Source organism: Eriocheir sinensis, chromosome 7, assembly GCF_024679095.1.
Source record: "Eriocheir sinensis breed Jianghai 21 chromosome 7, ASM2467909v1, whole genome shotgun sequence".
Taxonomy (NCBI): Eukaryota; Metazoa; Arthropoda; class Malacostraca; order Decapoda; family Varunidae; genus Eriocheir; species Eriocheir sinensis.
Window position 1 is genome coordinate 13,956,691 of NC_066515.1, and position 21,731 is coordinate 13,978,421.

The 21,731-nt window shown below is 41.6% G+C and overlaps 1 protein-coding gene across 1 annotated transcript in view; it reads right to left on the reverse strand.

Annotated features, from left to right (window-relative positions):
* Positions 1 to 667: 667 nt before the first annotated feature.
* LOC126995299 (fibrinogen-like protein A) overlaps positions 668 to 21,731 on the reverse strand; it is a 134,689-nt gene continuing 113,625 nt past the window's right edge. Inside the window, exons 4-5 of the mRNA XM_050854788.1 lie at positions 1,611 to 1,879; positions 668 to 734 (exon numbers count right to left, since the gene is read on the reverse strand). Of these exons, the coding sequence (XP_050710745.1) occupies positions 668 to 734; positions 1,611 to 1,879 (336 nt within the window). The remainder of the gene's footprint in view (positions 735 to 1,610; positions 1,880 to 21,731) is intronic.

Below are 21,731 nucleotides of genomic sequence, written 5' to 3' on the forward strand. Positions count from 1 at the left end.
ACAAGGCATCAGTTGACCTCTGTTTCTGGTACCTCTTATATGTGCGTCTAGTTGAGGGTTGTTGTTGGGGATGCCACACTGTTGGTGTTTGCCGTACCGACTGTAATGTAAAGGTCGATTTAAAAAAAAAAAATGTTAGGTCAACTTTAGATTTTTTTAGTAAAGCAGTAGAATTATTTGAGTACGACAGCATGAAAATTCTCCTAAACACATACTAACAAAAGTAGCGTTGTAACTAAGCACCCATAAACATGCAATACTTCACGTCATACGAGTCCTCCGAACAGACAGAGAGGAGGAGGAGGACAAACTCATAGATATCTGAAAGTATAACATATAAAAACAATTGGAAGCAAATAATATACACATGTTCACGCATTTAGGATCACGAAGCCAGGTCAAGACTGCATGTAGGGTTGCAACCCAAAACGTTTGGGAACCATTGTGTTAAAGATTTCGTGCCGGAATGGTTAGTGAATGTATATGTTTTTAAAAATTTAATGTAAAAAGCCTTAAGTCTTTCATGCAGGAAACGTTATTATTATTATTTTTTTTGCAAACCTGTGATGTTCATTATTTTTGTATGTGCCTTTTGCAGTAACTCCTCGTAGATTTTGCCCTCGTGGGACGGCTTGGGACGCTTCCGTGCATGGCCGCGCTATCCACTTCAGTGCCCCACCTCAACCACCTCCTCCACGGACGTCGGATCCTTCACCTCCTCCGAGTTCTCGTGGCTGGCAGGAGTGACATCGATGAGGCGGTTCACACTGTCTTGCAATGACACGAAAAATTGAGACAAATTCCATTATTATGTATTAATGTCAATTAACATGTATTTTTCTTATGTATCAGAAATAAATACATATATAGTATGTTATAACTCTTCAACGACTTTCACTGCAACCCACCTGGTGTGTATTAATGTTATTTATTGTTATGGAATTTATCATCACCCAAATGTCATTACGTATAACATACACACAAAATACCTGTGTATTTGTACGGCCCCTCTGTCGCACTATCTGGTCCTTGAGACATTCTAAGGTAGTGCAATGCCATCATTGCCTTGGTGTCATAACTGACGCCGCACTCCCATTGCGTATCATTTACAGCAGCTTCCCGTATCGTCTCCGCATGTTCTCACACTTCACCTTGAGATGAGTGTCTGAAAACACAGAAAGTGGACACTTCATACATATAATAAAATAATAATTGACGCCTTTCAATTCTCAGCGAGAAACATTTTGTTATCTTTCTTTAGTGGAAATACACAGAAACGGATTAGGGTATAGCATAATAAGTAGGGCTAACTATTGATGCAGGCGCATATTAATTTTAAGGAAACAATACCTGTTGATATAAAACATGCACACATTTCACATACCTGAAATATTGGGGACCATGCTTTGGCCTTTCGCCTCATACACGCCAATTTCCTGGCGGCATCTTTGTAGTCATGGTGTCCTTTATTGTACCGCAGCGGGTTGCCCTGGTACCATTCCCCCATTTCGCCTTCTCAGGTATGTTTGAACGTAACCATGACCTGGGACCTGCTGCCACGTTCGGGTACGATACCAGTGATCCCAACACCGGCTGATATCTCCCCTTGCCAGCCTTCTGGCTCGTCGTCTGTTGTGATGTCCGTATCGGAACAGGCCTCTGGATGCAACACCTCAATCGTCAAATACTCATTATGTTGGGTTGCAAATAAATCTTCGGAGTCATGAGGGTGGATGGCAGGTTTCCAGGTGCGAGTAATGTCCACGACCTGGTCGCTGTTGTCATCCTCCGGCAGCAACTGTTGGCTCTCCTCCTCCTCTGGCAACAATTGTTGGCCCTCTTCCTCCGGCAGCAATTGTTGGCCCTCCCCCTCCTCTGGCTCTTCTCGGATGACACAATTGTCAACGTGTCAGTGATGGGTTCCCTGGGCCTCCGGCGTTGTCTCTTGGATACTGTGGAGGCCATGATGACGCGGCTACGGTGGCACCTGTGCAAGGTGCATATATGCTGTCGCGAGTGGGGATTGCCAGTTGGGCCAGCAAGAAAAAAAATAGTTGGCCGACACTCTGCCAAGTGGTTAGCGGATGTTCGCAGTCTAAAAATATTTAATCTTTGGACAAGCTGTAAACTAGTCAGCAGTCAGTATCCCGACAGCATCCCAACAACGAGTTAGCCAATATTTCTGAGCCGACAGTCGTCAGGAACGTCCTTTATTAGGGAAAGACTGTCGTTACGACAGTCCTTCATTATTCTTAAGTAGTCGGCATCGACGACCGTGCCGACAGGAAACTCTTTTTTTCTTTTTTTTTAAATGGCCCCGACGGTCTGTGCGACTGTCTCAGGATACGCCAAGACTGTCGGAGACAATCTTGACGACTGTTCCGACCTCCCTCAGACCTCAACCGGAAATGACCGTTGGTCAGCGCGGAATACTTTTCCGCGCTAAGCCTCACAACCTTACACTCCCCTAACGACGTCCGCTCAGCATCCGGCGACCGTTTCTAGACCTCTTTCAGGCCATGCCTGACCCTCTCACATCAACACTCAAGATGTCGTGTACCCTAGAGTCGTGGGCTGTCGTGGCCGAGAGTCGGCACAGTGTGACAGGGGGCTTTAGACCCCCTTCACACTATGCCGACTCTGGGTCACGACAACCCTGCGACTTTTCAATTTGACGAGTAGGCTCCTACGCTCCAAGAATGGAGGATTTTTTTTTGTGTGTGTGTGTGTCTCGGTGTCGGCTAGTATGATTGCCGATGGTCATCACCTGTTTGAGTCATTCGCCCAACTAGTGGCCACCATGTTGGGGACATGCTGGCAAATAGTCGCAAGACGAGTCTTAACGGTAATTTTTTTAAATGGCGTCATGTTTACGAAAACCACGGCTCTGCAGACCGATTGGCTGACAGTCACAGACGGTCTTAATGGCAGAAGACGCAGTGTGTCGCCGACTCTCGGCAAGACTGTCTGTGAACTCGTTGACCGACCAGCTGACCGACGGTCACCGTCTAATAATATTTAGTCTTGGGACGTGCTGCAAATTTGTCGGCAGTCAATATCCCGTCAACATCCCCACAACATGTTAGCCAATATTTCTGAGGCAACAGTTTTCACGAACGTCCTTCATTAGACGAAGACCGTCGGCATGAGAGTCCATCATTATTCTTAAATAGTCTGCACCGATGACTGTTTATAATGTGAAGGGAGCCTTCACACTGTGCCGACTCTGGGCCATGGCAGTGTTGGAGTGTTTGGTCGCGAGTGGGAGCGTGAAAAAGTACTCCTTGCTAAACTTCAACGACAAGAGTTGGCAAGAGTCTGGACCAACGATCATTTCCGGTAGAGGTCTGAGGGTGGTTGGGGACAGTCGATAATACTGTCCCCGAGAGTCTTGTCGTGTTATGAGACAGATGCGAAGACTGTCGGGATTATTTATATAATTGTGACTGTTAACTATCGACACAGTCGGCGGTGCCAGCTACTTAAGAACAATGATGGACTGTCGTAACGACATTTTTTCGTCTAATGAAGGATATTCGTGACGACTGTCGACTCTGAAATATTGGCTAACACATTAGCAGGGTGTTGACGGAATAACGACTGCAAGAATAAATATTTTTAGACGGCAACCGTCGGCCAGCTGGTCAGTCAACCAGTTCTCACCGAGTTTGAAAGACTATCTTTAAGAATGTCTACGACTGTCGGCCAATCGATCGGCAGATTCGTGGTTGTCGTAGGCATGGCGTCATTTCAACAATGATCGTTGAAACTCGTCTTGAGACTGATTGCCAGCATGTCCCCGAGAGCCTCGTAACTAGTTGGACGAATGTCCCAGACAGGCGAAGACCGTCGGCAGCCATACCAGCCGACACCATGACCCCCCCCCCCCCCCCTAAAGAAAGAAAAAAAAAAACATTCTTGGAGCGGGGGAGGCGATTTGTCAAATCCAAAAGTCGCTGGGTTGTCGTGGCCCAGGCTCGATACAATGGGAAGGGGGCTTATGTTAAGCTTTTCAAGGATAGATACTTAAGGCAAGTACATACGATTCAGAGAGCATAAATATAAAGAAAATATGGAAAAATTGTTTTTGGCAACAGGAGAGAGATGCATCCTCGGAGCGGCCAAACGCAAGATATTACAGAAATAACGGGCATTTAAACCACTGATTGCCCGGGTCTTTTAAATGTTACTTGATGAATGTTCCCATATGAGGATCATATAATTATTAAATAATCTCATTATTTTTCTTTATTTATCTAATAACTTGTTTTTTTCTCCAGTACGAACACAGGGAGCGGCCTTGAGGCAGCGTGCGCTGAGTACGAGAGTGACGAGCCTTGAATAGAGAGGACGAGGCCACGCATCTTTTATGAATGCTTTACCATCAAAATGAGGAGTAGGAAAGCCAAGTTTTTGACTAAGTCGTGGCGGGTTAGTGAGTTTATGGAAGGAAGATTACATAAAAGACGTAGTAGTAGTGAAACAGGTGGAGAAAACAACACTTTTGAGTAATGTTCAAGCGTCTCCCTCCTCTTCCTCCCCAGCCCATCCTCCCTCTCCTCCACCCACTCTACCATATTCCTCCTCCCACGCAGATATAAGGAAAACATTGCTCGACAGCGATTTGGAAGCGCCTCAGGAAATTGACAATTGCTACGTGATAGTTGCGAAAGATTTTTTTGCTTAGATCAGCAAAAAAAAGTTAAGTGCAATAAGTGTAAGAATTAGGTCTACCGGGGATACTCCGATGAAAAAAAAAAAAAACGCACGTTGCAGATCATCACAAGGTAGTGAGGAAGTGTCTGAAAAAATAAGCAGTCATCGAAAATTGATAAATACCAATAACGTAAATATTTGAAGCTTGAAAAAACCGACGGCAACTAGTACCATTCACTTGATGTACATCTATCGTTATTTCCTTCAGTTGTTATCCGATCTTTAAAACTCAAACAGCATTGAAATCTACTTAAAATGCACCATTAGAAGATGTATTTCGTATATTAATAAACTAGGCGTAAATATGGTCAGATTGTAGCTAAACTTTACGTTCGATTTTCTCAAAATGTGTTTTTTGGGGATGGACGTTATACTTTATTGAATAACTTTTTTCTTTATAAAGCTTTTAATTTTTTTTAAAGAGCATCATAATATGGAGTATTTATACAAGAATTTGTTCCAAAGAGATAGTTCTATGATGAGTGTGAAGGCTTACCTAGAGAATTTTAGCCAAACTTAAAAAAAGAATATATATATATATATATATATATATATATATATATATATATATATATATATATATATATATATATATATATATATATATATATATATATATATATATATATATATTAGGGTGTATCAAAAAAAAAAATTCCGATATTTTTTTGGCAACACCCGCCAAAACTTGCTAAATGGTGAGAAAATACATGTGTTAAAATTTGAAAGCTCTACGATAATGGGAATGCATCGCGCATTTAGGTCAAAGTTTGTGAAATTAGGGAAAAAACACATATTTTTGGAAAACTGCTATAAAGTTCATTATGTCATTTTGAACTTCGCAATACCTGCTAAAATACAATTTTGAGTCCTCTTATATCAGTAAAAAAGTTTCAGTCAAATCAGACAAGTGCAATGCATCGCGCATTGCACATCAATATTGTTAATTTCAGCAGAATTTGTGTAATTTCCCTTCTCACACATAAATGAATTTCATTAGTTTTCATGCAAAACATGTTATTTGATGAGATTAATTCTTATTTCTGAATGAGAACTGGCTCTTTGCATACTTTACTGCATTTTTTTTTTTTTTTTTTTTTTTTTTTTTAGTAATTTGCAGTGAAGCATCCCAGGACTCACCATGAGGAGGTGGCAGTGTCGAGTCCCACCCTATGCTCCATCCCAACCACGCAACCATTACTGATGGAATTTACAAAACTGACTTAAACTGAGACTTCGTGTTGAATTGTGGCATTGCTGCCCTTGATTTTAGTTTGTTCTGAATGAACCCTTCTCTGTTGCTCTGCCCGCAAACAGATGAAGAAGCCTCTGTCACGAGCTTGATGTGACGCTCAACACTTTGAGTGTGACAGGGCAATTTTGGACATTCAAAGCTGAAGTTCTTGGTAGTGATCATTTCTTTGATTTCATTTGATGATATAGATACAGTCAGTGGTGGCTCTGAAAGACATGTATCATTCCAGTTGATAAGATCAATATAGCTGCTTGCATTGATGTTCAGCTTAGGAACTCTGAATGTTCGGATGCGTCCAGTTGGTGCTTTTTCTTCCCTGCTTCTAAGGATCCTTCTCCATGCACGTTCTTTGTATGCATCATTTGTCCCAGATATCATTGCAACGAGGACAGCTTCATGGTGAGCACCATAAGCATTCCGCTCAATAACGGGAATAACTACATCTCTGACTTGCAATGGTAGTTTTTGACATCTACTTATTGTCTCAAAAGTGTGCAAAGGTGCGTATGTAATGTCACTGTGGCATTTAATTTTGAACCACATTGGTGTATAGACCAGCATAATGAATTGTACTACTAGTGTCAAATTGTTTGATGGATTTTCTGTTGAAACATATAATCGCAGTGCTCTAGATGCAGTTGTCAGCCAGCGAGAGTGAGCCATTTTCCCAGGTTTTTGTGATGCCAGTGATTGTTCACATGAACCTGAAGACACAGCCTGATACATTAGCAGCAGGTACTTCTGATCTGACGACAAGTCTGAGATGTATTCTTGGTTGATATCAATAGCATCGGCCGAAATTGGCTCAAAGTCAATAACAGGGAGGTTTTCAAAATCTGTTTCAAAAAGTGCTGTTCCGATTGGTCCTGTAAATTGACGAGGACCGCTAGTCTTTCCATCCAAATGAATTAATAGATGTCTTAATGGTAATTCATTACTGTGAAGTTGACAAACAATCCATTGCAATGGCTTTCCCAGCTTTTCTTCAAATTTTCTTATGACTCCTGCTCTCCAACCTACGTTTGTATATGTGCCATCACATCCTATTGAATCAATTTTGTTGACATCGATTTTCTTCTGAATGCAAAAATCATAAAGACCATTTACAATATTGTTTGCTGAACCACTGGATACTGAAAAATGGCCTATGTATTTGCTACCTGGTTCTGATAGCACTGTGATGTGTTCCTCTGTCACTTCTGTTCTTGCTCTTTTGCTTTCTGATTTTATCATCATAACAGTTTTATCTTTTCTGCCATCAAAGTATATGCTTGTGACGTTACCACACTCACTAGAAGATAAACTTTGCTCTCGTGCCCGTTGTCTTTCTCTTGATACTTTGTTTTTGTCAATAATATCATCAGTTTCTTCATCAATATCATGCAAAGCTGCTGTAACTATCATTGCTGCTGCTCTTGAAGATACTCCAGTCCTATCACATGCGATTGCAAAATTTGGCAAAGATTTTCTCTGAGAATGTTTCTTGCTCTTTTTGCCCCTATGCCAAGGGGGAAGATCTTTCTCAAAATCATCAGAGGAATCTTCACTGGGAGATGTGCTTGAAGATGATACCAGTACAGTATTGTCACCTGATTGTGATGTTGGTTTTGGGTGACTTATGTCTCTCAACCTCCTCTGCTGTGACGCTTCCATTGATGCAGTTGTTTGTTGATCAATTGATCCAATGTACATTTTCCTGACAGATCTTTGATCAGATAAGAAGTCCCGTTCCTTGATGGGTACTTTTTTTTCTTTGTGACATCTACAAGTTGAGAAATCTGTGCATTTGCAATATGAGATATCAAATAATGAAGAAATATTATTTTTAAATGATGCAAATTTGTTTTTGAATTCTTTAGATTCTTTTCGGTTAATGATCTTCTTCAAATTTTGATAAGATTTGAGTTGTTTCTTCAGAAGAGCCATCACACGAGGTTTAGAAACAGTTGGTATGGAACTGGTCTGCCATACTTGGAGGACTGCATCAACAACAAAGGGATGTAAGCCAGTAGGCTTCTGAATTTTTGACTCTCCTTTTAAATATAGATAATACTTCAAAACATTTTCTTTTGTAGGAAGTTCATTGTACTTTATGTCCTCAGGCTTTCCCAGGAGAGGACACACTAATTTTGACCTTAGTGTTAATTGTTTATCGGTAGACATTACCAATAAGAAATGACAAGCTGGACGCAACACAAATAATACACCCACTCACTAAGGCGGCCACCAACAAACTGGTTCTTTCCTGGGAGTGGGAGTGTGTAACACACACACCTAAACATACATACAAACGCACACACTGTGTACAGTGTGTAGGCTATACATTTGTATGCCAGAGCACAACCCTCTGAAAAGCATATATCACTCAGGGAGCATGAGTCATGGTGAAAGCTCATCAGGGGAGTATTATGAGGACAATACCTCTTATTCATGTGCAATGCGTGATACATTGCATTTGTCTCATTTGACTGAAACTTTTTTACTGGTATAAGAGGACTCAAAATTTTATTTTAGCAGGTGTTGCGAAGTTCAAAATGATATATTGAACTTTATAGCAGTTTTCCAAAAATATGTGTTTTTTCCCTAATTTCACAAACTTTGACCTAAATGCGCGATGCATTCCCATTATCGTAGAGCTTTCAAATTTTAACACGTGTATTTTCTCACCATTTAGCAAGTTTTGGCGGGTGTTGCCAAAAAAATATCGGAATTTTTTTTTTTGATACACCCTAATATATATATATATATATATATATATATATATATATATATATATATATATATATATATATATATATATATATATATATATATATATATATATATATCGTAAGGAAATCTCCAGAATTTTTTTTGTTACAAATAGTTTATGTAAATGGTATCTACAAGGTGTACTATTGTCAAAGAACAAATCCAAAAATCACCGGAGTTATTCAAAGGATATTTTTTTTTTAATAAAAATCAATATATTGCATATATCATCAAATCTACATGTATATATTCAATATTGTCATAGATAAGTGTTATTATTATGTTCCATACGTCTCCACATATTCTTTTTTTTTTTTTTTTTTTTTTACATCAGAGGACACGGCTCAAGGGCAACAAAAAGAGTACAAATAAAGCCCGCTACTCGCCTCTCCTATAAAAAATAAAAGTAAACAGTAGCCAAAATAGAGGTCAATTTCGGGTGGAGAGGTGTCTTTATACACTCTTCTTGAAAGAGGTCAAGTCATAGGCAGGAGGAAATACAGACGAAGGAAGGCTGTTCCAGAGTTTATCAGGGAAGGGGATGAAAGAATGAAGATGCTGGTTAACTCTTGCAGAAGGGGTTTTGACAGTAAAGGGATGAGCATGAGTAAAAAAGTCGTGTGCAGCGGGGCCGCGGGAGGGGGGAGGTATGCAGTTAGCAAGTTCAGAAGAGCAGTCAGCATGAAAATATCGATATAAGATAGAAAGAGAAGCAACATGGCGGCGGAATTTAAGAAGTAGAAGACTATCAGTAAGAGGAAGAGAACTGATGAGACGAAGAGCCTTAGACTCCACTCTGTCTAGAAGAGCTGTGTGACTGGAGCCCCCACACACACACACACACACGTGAGATGCATACTCCATACGAGGGCGAACAAGGCCCCTATAAAAGCATATGTGTGGGGGAGACGAACTGGAGGAGACGGTACAGAACGCCCAGCCTTGAGGAAGCTGATTTAGTAAAAGAAGACATATGAAGTTTCCAGTTGAGATTCTGAGTTAAGGATAGACCGAGGATGTTTAGTGTTGAAGAAGGTGATAGCTGAGTGTTGTCGAAGAATAGGGGATAGATATGTCAAAGATTGTGTCGAGTTAATAGGTGGAAAAACTGTTTTTGAGGCGTTGAAGGACACCAAGTTCTTCTTGACCCAGTCCGAAATAATAGTAAGGTCTGAGGTTAAGCGTTCTGCAGCCTCCAGCCTGGAATCGTTTAGTTCCTATTGAGTGGGTCTTCTATTAAAAGAAGTTGAGTAATGCAGAGTGGAGTCATCGGCGTAAGAATGTATAGGACAGTTCGTTTTGGAAAGAAGATCATTAATGAACAATAGAAAGAGAGTGGGAGATAGGACAGAGCGATGCGGGACACCATTGTTAATAGGTTTAGGGGAGGAACAGTGACCGTCTACCACAGCAGAAATAGAACGGTCAGAAAGGAAACTGGGGATAAAGGTACAGAGAGAAGGATAGAAACCGTAGGAGGGTAATTTGGAAAGCAAAGATTTGTGCCAGACCCTATCAAAGTCTTTTGATATGTCCAGCGCAATAGCAAAGGTTTCACTGAAACGGCTAAGAGAGGATGATCAAGAGTCAGTTAAGAAGGCTAGGAGATCACCAGTAGAACGCCCCTTGCGGAACCCATACTGGTGATCAGATAGAAGGTCAGACGTGGATTGGTGCTTTTGAATCTTCCGGTTAAGGAATGATTCAAAAGCTTTACATAGACAAGAAAGTAAAGCTATAGGACGGTAGTTTGAGGAATTGGAACGGTCACCCTTCTTAGGCACAGGGTGTATGAATGCATACTTCCAGCAGGAAGGAAAGGTAGATGTTGACAGGCAGAGGCGAAAGAGTTTGACCAGGCAGATTGTCAGTACGGAAGCACAGTTTTTAAGGACAATAGGAGGCACTCCATCAGTTCCATAAACCTTCTGAGGATTGTGGCCAGAGAGGACACAGAGAACATAATTCCTAAGAATCTTAAGAACAGGCATTAAGGTGTCAAAGGGGGGATAAGTAGGAGGAATATTCCCAGAATCGTACAAAGTGGAGTTTTTAGAGAAAGTTTGAGAGAAGAGTTCAGCCTTAGAGATAGATGAGACGGCGGTGCTGCCGTCAGGACTATGTAGAGGAGGGAAAGATGAAGAAGTGAAGTTAGAGGAGATGTTTTTTGGCTAGATGACAGAAGTCCCAGGAAGAATTAGAAAAAGCAAGGTTTTGGCATTTTCTATTTATGAAGGAGTTTTTGGTAAGTCGAAGAATGGATTTGGCACGATTCTGGGCAGAAATGTAAAGAGCATGGTTAGCAGGAGTGCGAAGGCTTTGGTACCTTTTGTGAGCTGCCTCTCTATCTTTGACAGCACGAGAACAAGCGTGATTAAACCAAGGCTTTTTAGCATGAGGAGTAGAGAAAGTACGTGAAATGTCTGCCTCCATTCCAGAGACAATCACCTCTGTGATGCGCTGGGCACACACCGATGGGTCTTATTGGAAATCGGAAAGTACATCCTCATGTCGTCCCACCGAGCTGAAACAAAATGATAGAAACATCGCCTCTTCGGTGGGTCAAGAGGGTGTACAGGGCCCGAATTCACAAAGGCTTAGTTCGTAGTTTTGGGCCCTTAGTGCGTAGTTTAGAGAACATTGAGATTCACAAAGCTCGCGCGGTAATAACCATGGATTAAAGAGAGAGGATAGTTCATGCCGACGTCATTGTTATGACGTGGCGGGGAACCGTGACGTCACTCCCGCAACTCGTGCGCACTGGTTCCCAAAGCCCCGCGGGTACAGAGAGGAACTGCTTCATTCTGGCTTTTATTCATTTAAATAACATAACCTTTAAGTTAGTTTAACGCAGCACAATATGAAACTAGTAAAAAATAAAACTCTGATAGTAGGATGCGACATTTATGCACCAAATCGAGAAAATAACCAAGAGAACAAAAAACAATAAGTTTATGTGGAGCTGTGTCAGATGCTGTATACATATATTTTCGTGTTTCATATTCCCTTCTTGTAGCCCTACGAACATATCGGTGACTAAAATAATAATAAGAAATGCCATAATAACTATTGCAAAAACTGAACTAGCAGCTACTCGTAGCCTAGTAAATAACTTGAGAATCCTTACTTTTCACTTATGATTATGCAGTTACATACTCTGTAAATTTACCTACCTCTTTTCACAAATTTGTCCTTGCCACTTAGTATTCAAGCTTTATCGCATGTTCTAGCCAGGGAAATACGTGCAGTGACAAATTTGAACTTACACTCACCAAGTTCTTTATATTATACACAGCAGCTAAATGTGGAACTTTTAGGTGGAATTATCTTGCATTTTGCATTTGTAGCACGGTAAATCATATCCTACACACAGACTTGTGGTATACCTAAAAATAGCGCCCTATTGCTAATTTTAAATTAACTAATCTAAACTAACCAATCCTAGCAAGACTCTGACCTTGCCTAACCCTATCAGCAAACAGATGGCTGACCAGATACAACGAAGTATCATGGAACAACCATTTTTAGTTCATAATGTTGTATGGCCAGAGCATCTCTATTGAGCTCCTGTGCACTTCGTGATCCCTTTTGAGTTCCTCTGAGGACACCCCTCGGGCCATATTTGAAGACACCCCTTGGGCCCCCAGCAAAGGAGGGTCCCAACCGGTAAATGACCAAATTGGGAGCACCTTTGTTGCCATCCTCATGTGCAGAAGCGTGTGAGGGAGCCCCACAATGAGCCAAGCACCCCCGGGACCCCAGATTTCTTGCTACGCCCTTGTTGATGCGAGACATGACAAACTTTTACCCAGGAAAAAAGTAGTTTCGATGAATACATACCTGCATGTGGTTTTGATGGAATATGTTGGGATGGCACAGCTCCTGGTTTCAGTTCCCGTGTGTTCCTTGATGTAAAAGTAGTACCATCGCCCCTTCCATGAGAATAATCGCTCTCCTGGAAGTGAAGGGAGCAAACGCGGGCAAGCTTGATGTCATATTTATCACTCCGCCTGCACACTCTTATCCACTTCCGGCGAGTTTTCTTGTCTCTGGGGAACCTGTAGAACCTCAGGCCACCTTTTCCTGTATGCCTTGTGTTGCTGGAGCACCCAAACACCGCACAAACACCCATATCGGCACGTTAAATACGGCGCGTGGGAACAACTTGAACAGCTGACAGGCGTGACGTCACGGCCGCGGTGCATGCCGGGAAAACAAATGCTCAGTGAACAATCCTCTCTATTTAATCCATGGTAATAACTACCAACTAATCGATGACGTCACGGGTTAGCGCGCGGCTTTACAAAGCTTTACCGCGCTCTGTGTGACGCTAAATTTGTTGTTAAATAACTACTGCCTCGGGAGTGTAGTAAACGCTAACAATATGATCATATTTACTTATAAATCGCGTTTTTCAACTTGAAATATATCTTTGCGAGTAGAGGAAGCCCATTTATTTATAAAATGATGAGATATACACCCTTTGAGAGGTATTTGATAAGTGTGGGCGGTATGGCAACACCGACGCCCGGCCGGGGGATTGCCAGACCTCACTCCTCCTTCATCTTACTACCTCCTCATCCATTCATCCATCCATCTCTAGATTTGTCCCTCCGTGGAGGGACCATGGACCTTTGTCGGGTGACAGCTATCCCATGAGTTGGGCTGCATATATGGCAAGACAGTCTTAATTTTCCCTCGTTCCTTCCTTCCGTCATTCATTCCTGTCTGCCTCGATATCTGTCCCATATTTCTATCTGCTTTCTTCCTGCCTCAATCTCCTCCGTATCTCCTTTTTCTTCATCTTAAGCATGTTCGTAGGCAACAAGACATCGAACGGCAAAGTTACCTTGACGTAAATGTGCAGCAAACAATGAAATAATTGAATTCGTAGATTACGATTTAGTACAGTTTGCCTTAAAAGGAAGAAAAATGGGAAAAGAGAATGGGTTTCTTGAACCAGCAGCTGGAGGGGGCTCCCTAGGATTGGCCGATGATTCTGTAAACATGCTTGCGATTCACTGCAAGGCCAATGACGTCATCAACCAATCAGCGGCCTCGCTGACTTAGCACGCCTCTAACTACCATCTTTTTTTCTTTTTTTTTTTTTTTTTTACGTTGTTGCCTATTGCGCCGGTAGGCATCTTCCCGGTGGGGCCTGATGGTCGGCCCAAGGCTTCTTCCAAGTGGGGCCTGATGGTCGGCCCAGCCCGTTCTGGCGCAGGCGAGTCTTTATAGTGGCGCCATCTTGCATTGGCTCATGCTGCCCCCCGGAACTCGTACTTGATTCGCTTGGACGGCTTCCTCTAGAGTCCGGGTTGATGGGTGGTCTTCAGGACAGCATGTGGGTAGTTTTAAGCCACTCGGCGGTGACCGAAAAATCCGAGTGGTAGCGTGAGGATTCGAACCCGCGTCGTCCATCACGCGGCGAATGTGGGTCCAGTACGCTATCACTTCGGCCACCGCCTACCCAAGGCTTGCTTCGTGAATCTTACGCTAACGTCGGTCGCTATATCAATAGTGCGTAGTTATGTTAGTTCGTAGTTAGTGAGTATGTTTGTGGATTCCGCCCCTGGAGCGATAGGACAGGATACAGAAATAAGGTTGTGATCGGAGGAGCACAACGGAAAGAACAGTTTGGCAGAGTAAGCAGAAGGGTTAGAGGTAAGGAAGAGGTCTAGTATGTTGGGCCGGTTTCCAAGACGGTCGGGAATACATGAGGCAGTTAGGAACAGAGTGTCGTAAGCGCCAAAAACTGAAAGTGGAGAAAAACGGAGTTAAAGTTTGGCAACATTCACAATGACATATCTCTGGAACCACATGTGCTAAAGAGCTGAATTTTGTTTTAAAATTAAGGTAATATACTGTACTTGCAGATTAGTTATAAAATATATTTCATTTTGTTTTACATTCTGAATGTTGTCACTTTAACTGAGTGTTTCGCCAATTTTGAAATTCACATTCGGAAAATAACTCGTTATTAGAAGCCTGAAGCCTGATAAAATGTTATGATATATTCTGCACACCATGTGTGTGTGTGTGTGTGTGTGTGTGTGTGTGTGTGTGTGTGTGTGTAATGAATGCATTTTCCAAACCATCAATTATGTAGCATTATGTTTTTTTTTATTGTTTTTTTAAGTGATGTCCTCAGTAAGCCTAACCCACTGTGTAGTGGTGTGTGAGTGTGTGTGTGTGTGTGTGTACAGTATCACGACTTGAGTACCAAATCAATAATAATAGAAAATAATGATAATAATAATGAACAGAGATAGTAATCACGGGAGAACAAGGTAGACGTGCACGCAGACTGGCTGAGAGGAAGTGGGGGAGGAGAAGTGGTGACATCACTCAAGCTGCGCCCCATTGGTTACTCCGCAGAGCGACCTTGACTCCCATTTTCTCCCGCTCCCGCATCTTCTGGTATATTGCTGTGGCTGGCATACCCTCCCAAAAATGGTAATTTCTGACCATATTGTGAGGCCTTCAAGAATAGATTAGACTAGTGTATTGAATCCAACCAGCAACTAAGATATTACTCATTGTCGTAATAACGTTAAGTTCTTTCAAATACTGATGTCTTTGTCCGCTTTTATCGCCCGGTTAGTGGTAGCAGTAATGGTAGTTCTTTCCTCTTTCCTACATAATTTCCATGCAGTTTTTCCATGCTGCATGGTTCTTTTTCCTTTCCTGCCAGCTTTGGCTGGAGGGATGGGGGGGGGGGGGGGAGGAGCCTTCGCCTTTGCTGTCCTTCATCTTCCACCTTTGATTAGATAGTGTAGCTTGTCGCAAACAGCTTCGTAAGGACCAGCAGGTCTGCTGCTGTTTGTTCTTCCTTTGTGTTTCATTGTGTTCCCGAGCATCGCCCTACATAATAGAATGATGGGGCTACACAGTGACAACTAAAAATCGGCAGGGGTGGCACTTACGACACTCTATTACTAACCGCCTCACATGTAGGGTGCTGAACCAACTGCTCTAGGTCATTGAGGAAAGCAAAGTTGTCATTTAAAATGATTGCAGCCCTCTAAGGGTTCAATCTGTTCTTTTTTCTAAAATCGTATATTCTACCCTTAAATTATGGCGTACCTGTTTGAGCGAGCTTGCGCGGGCGCCTGTGTGTGTGTGAGGTGGGGGCTACGGCCGTGTGCGTGAGAGGCGTACTAATGTTGTGCACCTGTGTTAAGTTTTCCTGGGAGTTGGGGTTCCATGTTCTCTGTCACTTCCATGGGAGGTAATTCAGTTACCCGGAAGTGGTAAGTGTAGGTTGTGCATGTCTTTGTTCCAAGTTTTCTCAGCCCCTCCCGCAGCCTCCAGAGTTACCACGTGTGCATCTGCAGGCGAGCCACCGGAGGAGTTACCATGTGTGCCTCTGCAGGTGAGTCGAGTGTGCGCTGTGTTGTCCTCCGTGCCACCACCCCTTCATCACAACCAATAACTACCCCTTAGCTCTTGACATACATTTCTAATAACTTACTCCTTCCACCCCAAGAATCCACCTCTATAATCCTGCTTTTCTTTTACCCAAATTATATCTTTAATTTCCATCCTATCTGTCGCTTTTTTTTTTTCTACTACCCACAGTTCTTTTTCCTTTTAATATTACCTTTGTCTCCCAACACCAGTTATCTCTGTATTTTTATCCGATCCATATTCCAGCATTCTCTTTCCCATTTCTTCTGTCTACCTTTCAGTGTCCCCTCAATCTCCTTTCTTCTTACCCAACATCCTTCTCTTTGAACCACATATTCTCTCCACGTTTTTTCCTCCCCATCTCCCTTCTCTCCCTCGTTCATTTCTCCTACCCACTTCCCTTTTCCTTTGCAAGTTTTCCCTCCACCTTTCTTTCTCGCCAGGCAGGTTGAGATAATATTTTCCGGGTTTTTCCCCTTGAGGCAGGTGGGCCATGCAAAGATACGTGATTTACGGTGCCCGTCTGACTCTTTCTTGTGTTGCTATTTCTCTCGCACTGATCTGGATCCTGACCTAAGAGACGCTTTTCTTGTATTTATGGCCCACTTCTCTGCTGTTTTCCAATTTACTTTTTAGTTATGTTGTTTTATGTAGTAGGCTAAGGTACCAATCTATTTTATTTTTGCAGCATTTCAATATTTTAGCATTTGTTTTGTTAATGACAATTCTTACGTTTTATATGTTTTATTTTTCCTTGCGATACTTTTTTGTTTGTTGGCGTTTGTGATGAGACTATATCGTACGACTCGCATTTTTTTTATTCCATCTGGTGTATTGCATATTCTTTCTTTACTAAGTTTTCTTTGACTGTCCCTTAACCCGAGAACGTCGGGAGACCCTTTTCAGGGCTTTCACGAGTCGTGGCTGCGGTACGGTGGATCCTAAAAAGGGCTCACCATAAAACTCCTAATTCGAGCTAATTGTAGGCGGTGCAGTGATGGCATAGAGCAACCCACCATACATGCCCTGGGTCATTGTGGTGGGTGAGTGATCTTGAGATAGGGTTTTTTGTCATAGGTGATGCTGTAAGGTCATGGCAGACTGAATTAGCTATCCATATAGTAATCACTTGTCAAATTATCTAAAGTAGACAACAAACGACTCTAGGCTAGATGCCACGCGTCACGAGACTGTTTATTTTGTAACAAACACCACCCCAAAAGAACGGAGTTTGAGTAAAAATAAATATTTTTAACGGCTTTAAGGTTATGAGAGGAGTACTTTGATGTACGTTCCATGCTCTTTTCTTAGTTTCAAAATGCAGTATAATTTTGCCGTTTCTCGGCCACTTCTCGGCCACTTCTCGGCTTTCCCATAGCCGAAGCCCACGGGTTGAGAATGCTTGATGCCTGAATGATTTATTTAGGTAATTTGAAAAGCTAGCATTTATGATGGCTTATATATATATATATATATATATATATATATATATATATATATATATATATATATATATATATATATATATATATATATATATATATATATATATATATATATATATATATATATATACATAGATTCACCAAGGGTCTGACACACACCTCGCATACACACTCACATCTATCCACATACTCATCCTCACTTGTATATATATATATATATATATATATATATATATATATATATATATATATATATATATATATATATATATATATATATATATATATATATATATATATATATATATATATATATATATATGTATATATATATTTGTGTTCCTTATGTGTAATTCTAACTCTCAGGTAAACGCCTCAGTGAACCAATATTTCGTTCCTCAATTGTAATTCATATTTGGTTCCTCAAAGGTAATTCTCATACTTGATTCCTCATTTATAATTGTAACTAACTAAACACCTCAGGGAACTAAACCACTTACTCTTGTCATTAAAGCATTGCCTATTTTGTCATATGTTCTCTTTTGATGTCAATTAATTATTTGTCTTATTAGGTTAAGTTTTAATAATACATAAAATTACCATTTTCTTTCACTTAACCTTACAAGTATGTTATGTCACAGTTAGCTATCTTTTCAACACAAATCAACCCCTAGACGTCAGTTAACTGTATTCATAACATTTGGGTGCCTCTGTCCGTGATGTTACACATAACTTACACTTTGTTACACTTTCAGCCCTGAGTGTTTCTGGTTGTTCACATTCTTGTTGGTGATCGTGCGAGTTGTGCCTTTAAAATTTTCACTACACGAAGGCCTGGTGTAGAGGCGTTAGACATCTTCGCACGTGCACACGGTAAGATATAAGTGTTGACGTCGCGTCGGATTATTCCTCAGTGATTTTACCTTTCACCCCAAACTCGAGACTCAGACTACCTTATCGGAACCAGCGACGTTCCAAATCAAATCTTTAAGCTTGAAAGTACCGTTCACAGTCCTCAAACTCTCAAGAGTACTTCATGTTAGTTCTTGTTTAAATCGCTCGGGGTATCGATTTATCGCTAACATTCAACTGGTTCGTTACCTCTTCAGAAGTACACACTTAGGGGTCGCTCCCCTCACCTCGAGGCAACTCACTTAACTCGCCTCATCCCGTGTCAATTGACTCAACTCGACTCTCCTAAATACGAGTCACTCTTTAACTTCAATCGTTTTGACTCGAGTCAATCTTACTAAACTAACTTCAGCTCAAGTACAACTTAATCCTAACTCAACTCGAAGTCAACGAAACTTGTGTCACGAATTAACTTTGGGTAAGGACTCGGAAGTACTTAAGGTTGATTCCTCGACATCTTATCAAGCTCATAAAGCTTCCTTGCATTAGCAACTTGATTGATTATGGCGCACGTTCTCAACTTGGATGAATTTGTCGGTAACCCGTCGGTCGCTGAGCTGAAAGAGGCCAAAATAACTAAAAATGACTTAAAATATATCGCTCAGAACTTTAGTATCTCTTTCCCTTCTGATATTCGAAAAGAGGAATTAAGAACCCTCATTTTAGCTCATCTTGGGGAAGAAAACCCTTGTCCCAGTCCACCTCAAGACTCAAGCCTTCTGCTGGAGATCGAGAAAATAAAAATGCAATATCTGCAGATGAAACTAGAATATGAAAAGCTAGAGAAAGAAAGAGAAAGAGAATATGCACAAATGCAATGGATGGAAAAAGAAAAAGAAAGAGAGCATGAAATGCAAATGTTTCAATTAAAATCCACTATTCAGCCTCAGGCTCAGCATAAAACCAAGATCACTAAATACCTACCTTTACTCCCTCAATTCTCTGATAAAGATCCAGAGACTTTCTTTGGAGAGTTCGAAAGTTCAGCTGAACACTTCGAGCTCCCTACAGAAGACTGGACATGGCTGCTTAAACCAAAAGTCACTCCTAAAGCTTTAACTATCTTGAACGGTCTTGAAAACAACACTGACTATGACCTCGTTAAAAAAGGAATTTTAGCAGCCTATTCCATAACAACCGAGGGCTACCGACAACCCTTCCGCAAGATGTCTAAAACTCCTCACCAGACCTATTTGGAGTTTGCATCTGAAAAGCCTCGGGCTCTTCGACGTTGGCTCAAATCAGCCGCTATAACAACTTTTGACGAGCTTTTTAATATTGTAGCACTGGGAGAATTCAAAAGGAGGTTACCATATTCTATAATGCTCCACATCACCAACAAGGAAGAAACAGACTTAATCAAAGCCGCCCAGTTAGCGGACGTTTTTCTCCGATTAATCGTCCTACCTCCTCGGGAGAGAGAAAAGCCGAGGCTGCATCAACTGTAAAGTCAGGCGCAGGTGGTTCAGGGTCGGTTAAGCCAGTAGGCAGTGGTTTCCAGACAGCTCTCTTTTGCTCATTCTGCAAACAACCGGGCCACCTCATAAAGAACAGTTACTGTCCTAATCCCAAATGCAAAGCAGCTAAAGCCCAATTTTCAAAACCAGTGGCTTCTCTTCAAGTTCCCCTCATAGCCACTCCACCTAACGATCCCTTTAAGCCTTTTAGATCAACAGGGACTGTTCACCTTGACCCCAATAATGTTCATAAGGTCAGAATCGTAAGAGACACTGCCTCCGCTCAGTCAATCATACTGAAGTCAGCATTCCCAGATGTAGAGCAGTGTTATACAGGTGACAAGGTGTACATCAAAGACTTTCATCAACGCTTTTCCATTCCATTAGCCAGAGTACACCTTGATAGTCCCCTCGTAAAAGGAGAAGTGATAGTGGGAGTAAGTGACGACTCATCCTTGTCAATTTCCGACTCTGAATTCCTGCTAGCCAATGACTTAGCCAGAGGTTCAGTCCTTACACCTTTGGTGATCAGCGAAACGTTGTTAACTCAAAACCCCACCGAACACCTTGAGAAACAGCAACCTTATCTATTTCCTGCTTGTGTGACCACTCGTGCACACTCTAGAAGGGCTGATCAATTACCACCTTCACCCCCTAAAGGCAGTCACTGAAGGGAGAAATTCGGCAATTTGGGTGAAAATTGTCGAAATTTTCAAACTTCGTGTATGGCGTCGTCACTCTTCACCCAACCGGGGTGACTGGTTGCCAGGCGCATAACGCCGCGTAAAGCGGATTTAAATGGCTGGACATTTAAATGCCTTCGCTGCGGACACGCCCTCTTATCCACTAAGCTTTGTTTTCCTTGTATTTCTTTCGTTTTTTCTGATTTTTTCGGAATTTTTCTGATTGATAGCGGTGTACTATACTTTGGGTCTGTCTGGTGAGGAGTGGGAGCAGTTGGCGTTCCGCATGGCCTTGGGCTCAGTGCGTGAAATAAGACGGGAGTGGATGTATGTACTCTCTTCACGTCATTCTCTATCTTCCATGGTGATGACTTTTGTGCTTTTGTTTTGTCGTACCCCACTATAGTAAGTGACAATGCCACGTACGAGTGCAAAAAGAAAGTCGAAAAGTGAAGCAGGCCGCCAGAATATATTGAAAAGGTGAAAGAAATGTGACGATACGCATCAGCCACCCTCCCAGGAGGGTGTCAAAGAGTTCACAGCATATACGCCACGGAAAGCAGTAAAGAAGTCAAAGAAGAAAAGCAAGACAACACCTGGCCCTGATTACCAGCCTGGTAATTTCTAAACAAACTGTCCTGGCAACAATGAGGTGGGGTGGGCTCCACTGAGACCCAGTGAATGTTATTTTCATTTTAGATATATATATATAATATATCAAAAATGTTATATAACCTAATATGATTATAACACGGGACCAGGAGTCTTGGTTTCTTTACAGGTCTACCAGGCAAGGGAGAACTCACCTTCCGTAGGGGCTATACAGGTGACATAAACGTGATGTAAACATGGCCTGAACTACCTAAACAACCACTACCAACCTTCCAGGAATGGCCGAAGAGTTATATAAGTAAATATTTGGATTTGGTGCATGTTGGAGTGATTGTTATGGGGTATTGAAGATGTTCACACAAAAATGCGTTTTTCTCAAAACTTGTTTTTGGCACACATAATGTTTAATAACTCTGTCAGTAATTGACCAATTTTAGAAATTCAAGTATCAAAATGATCACCACCCTCGTGTTTAGTAAACGTACTATTA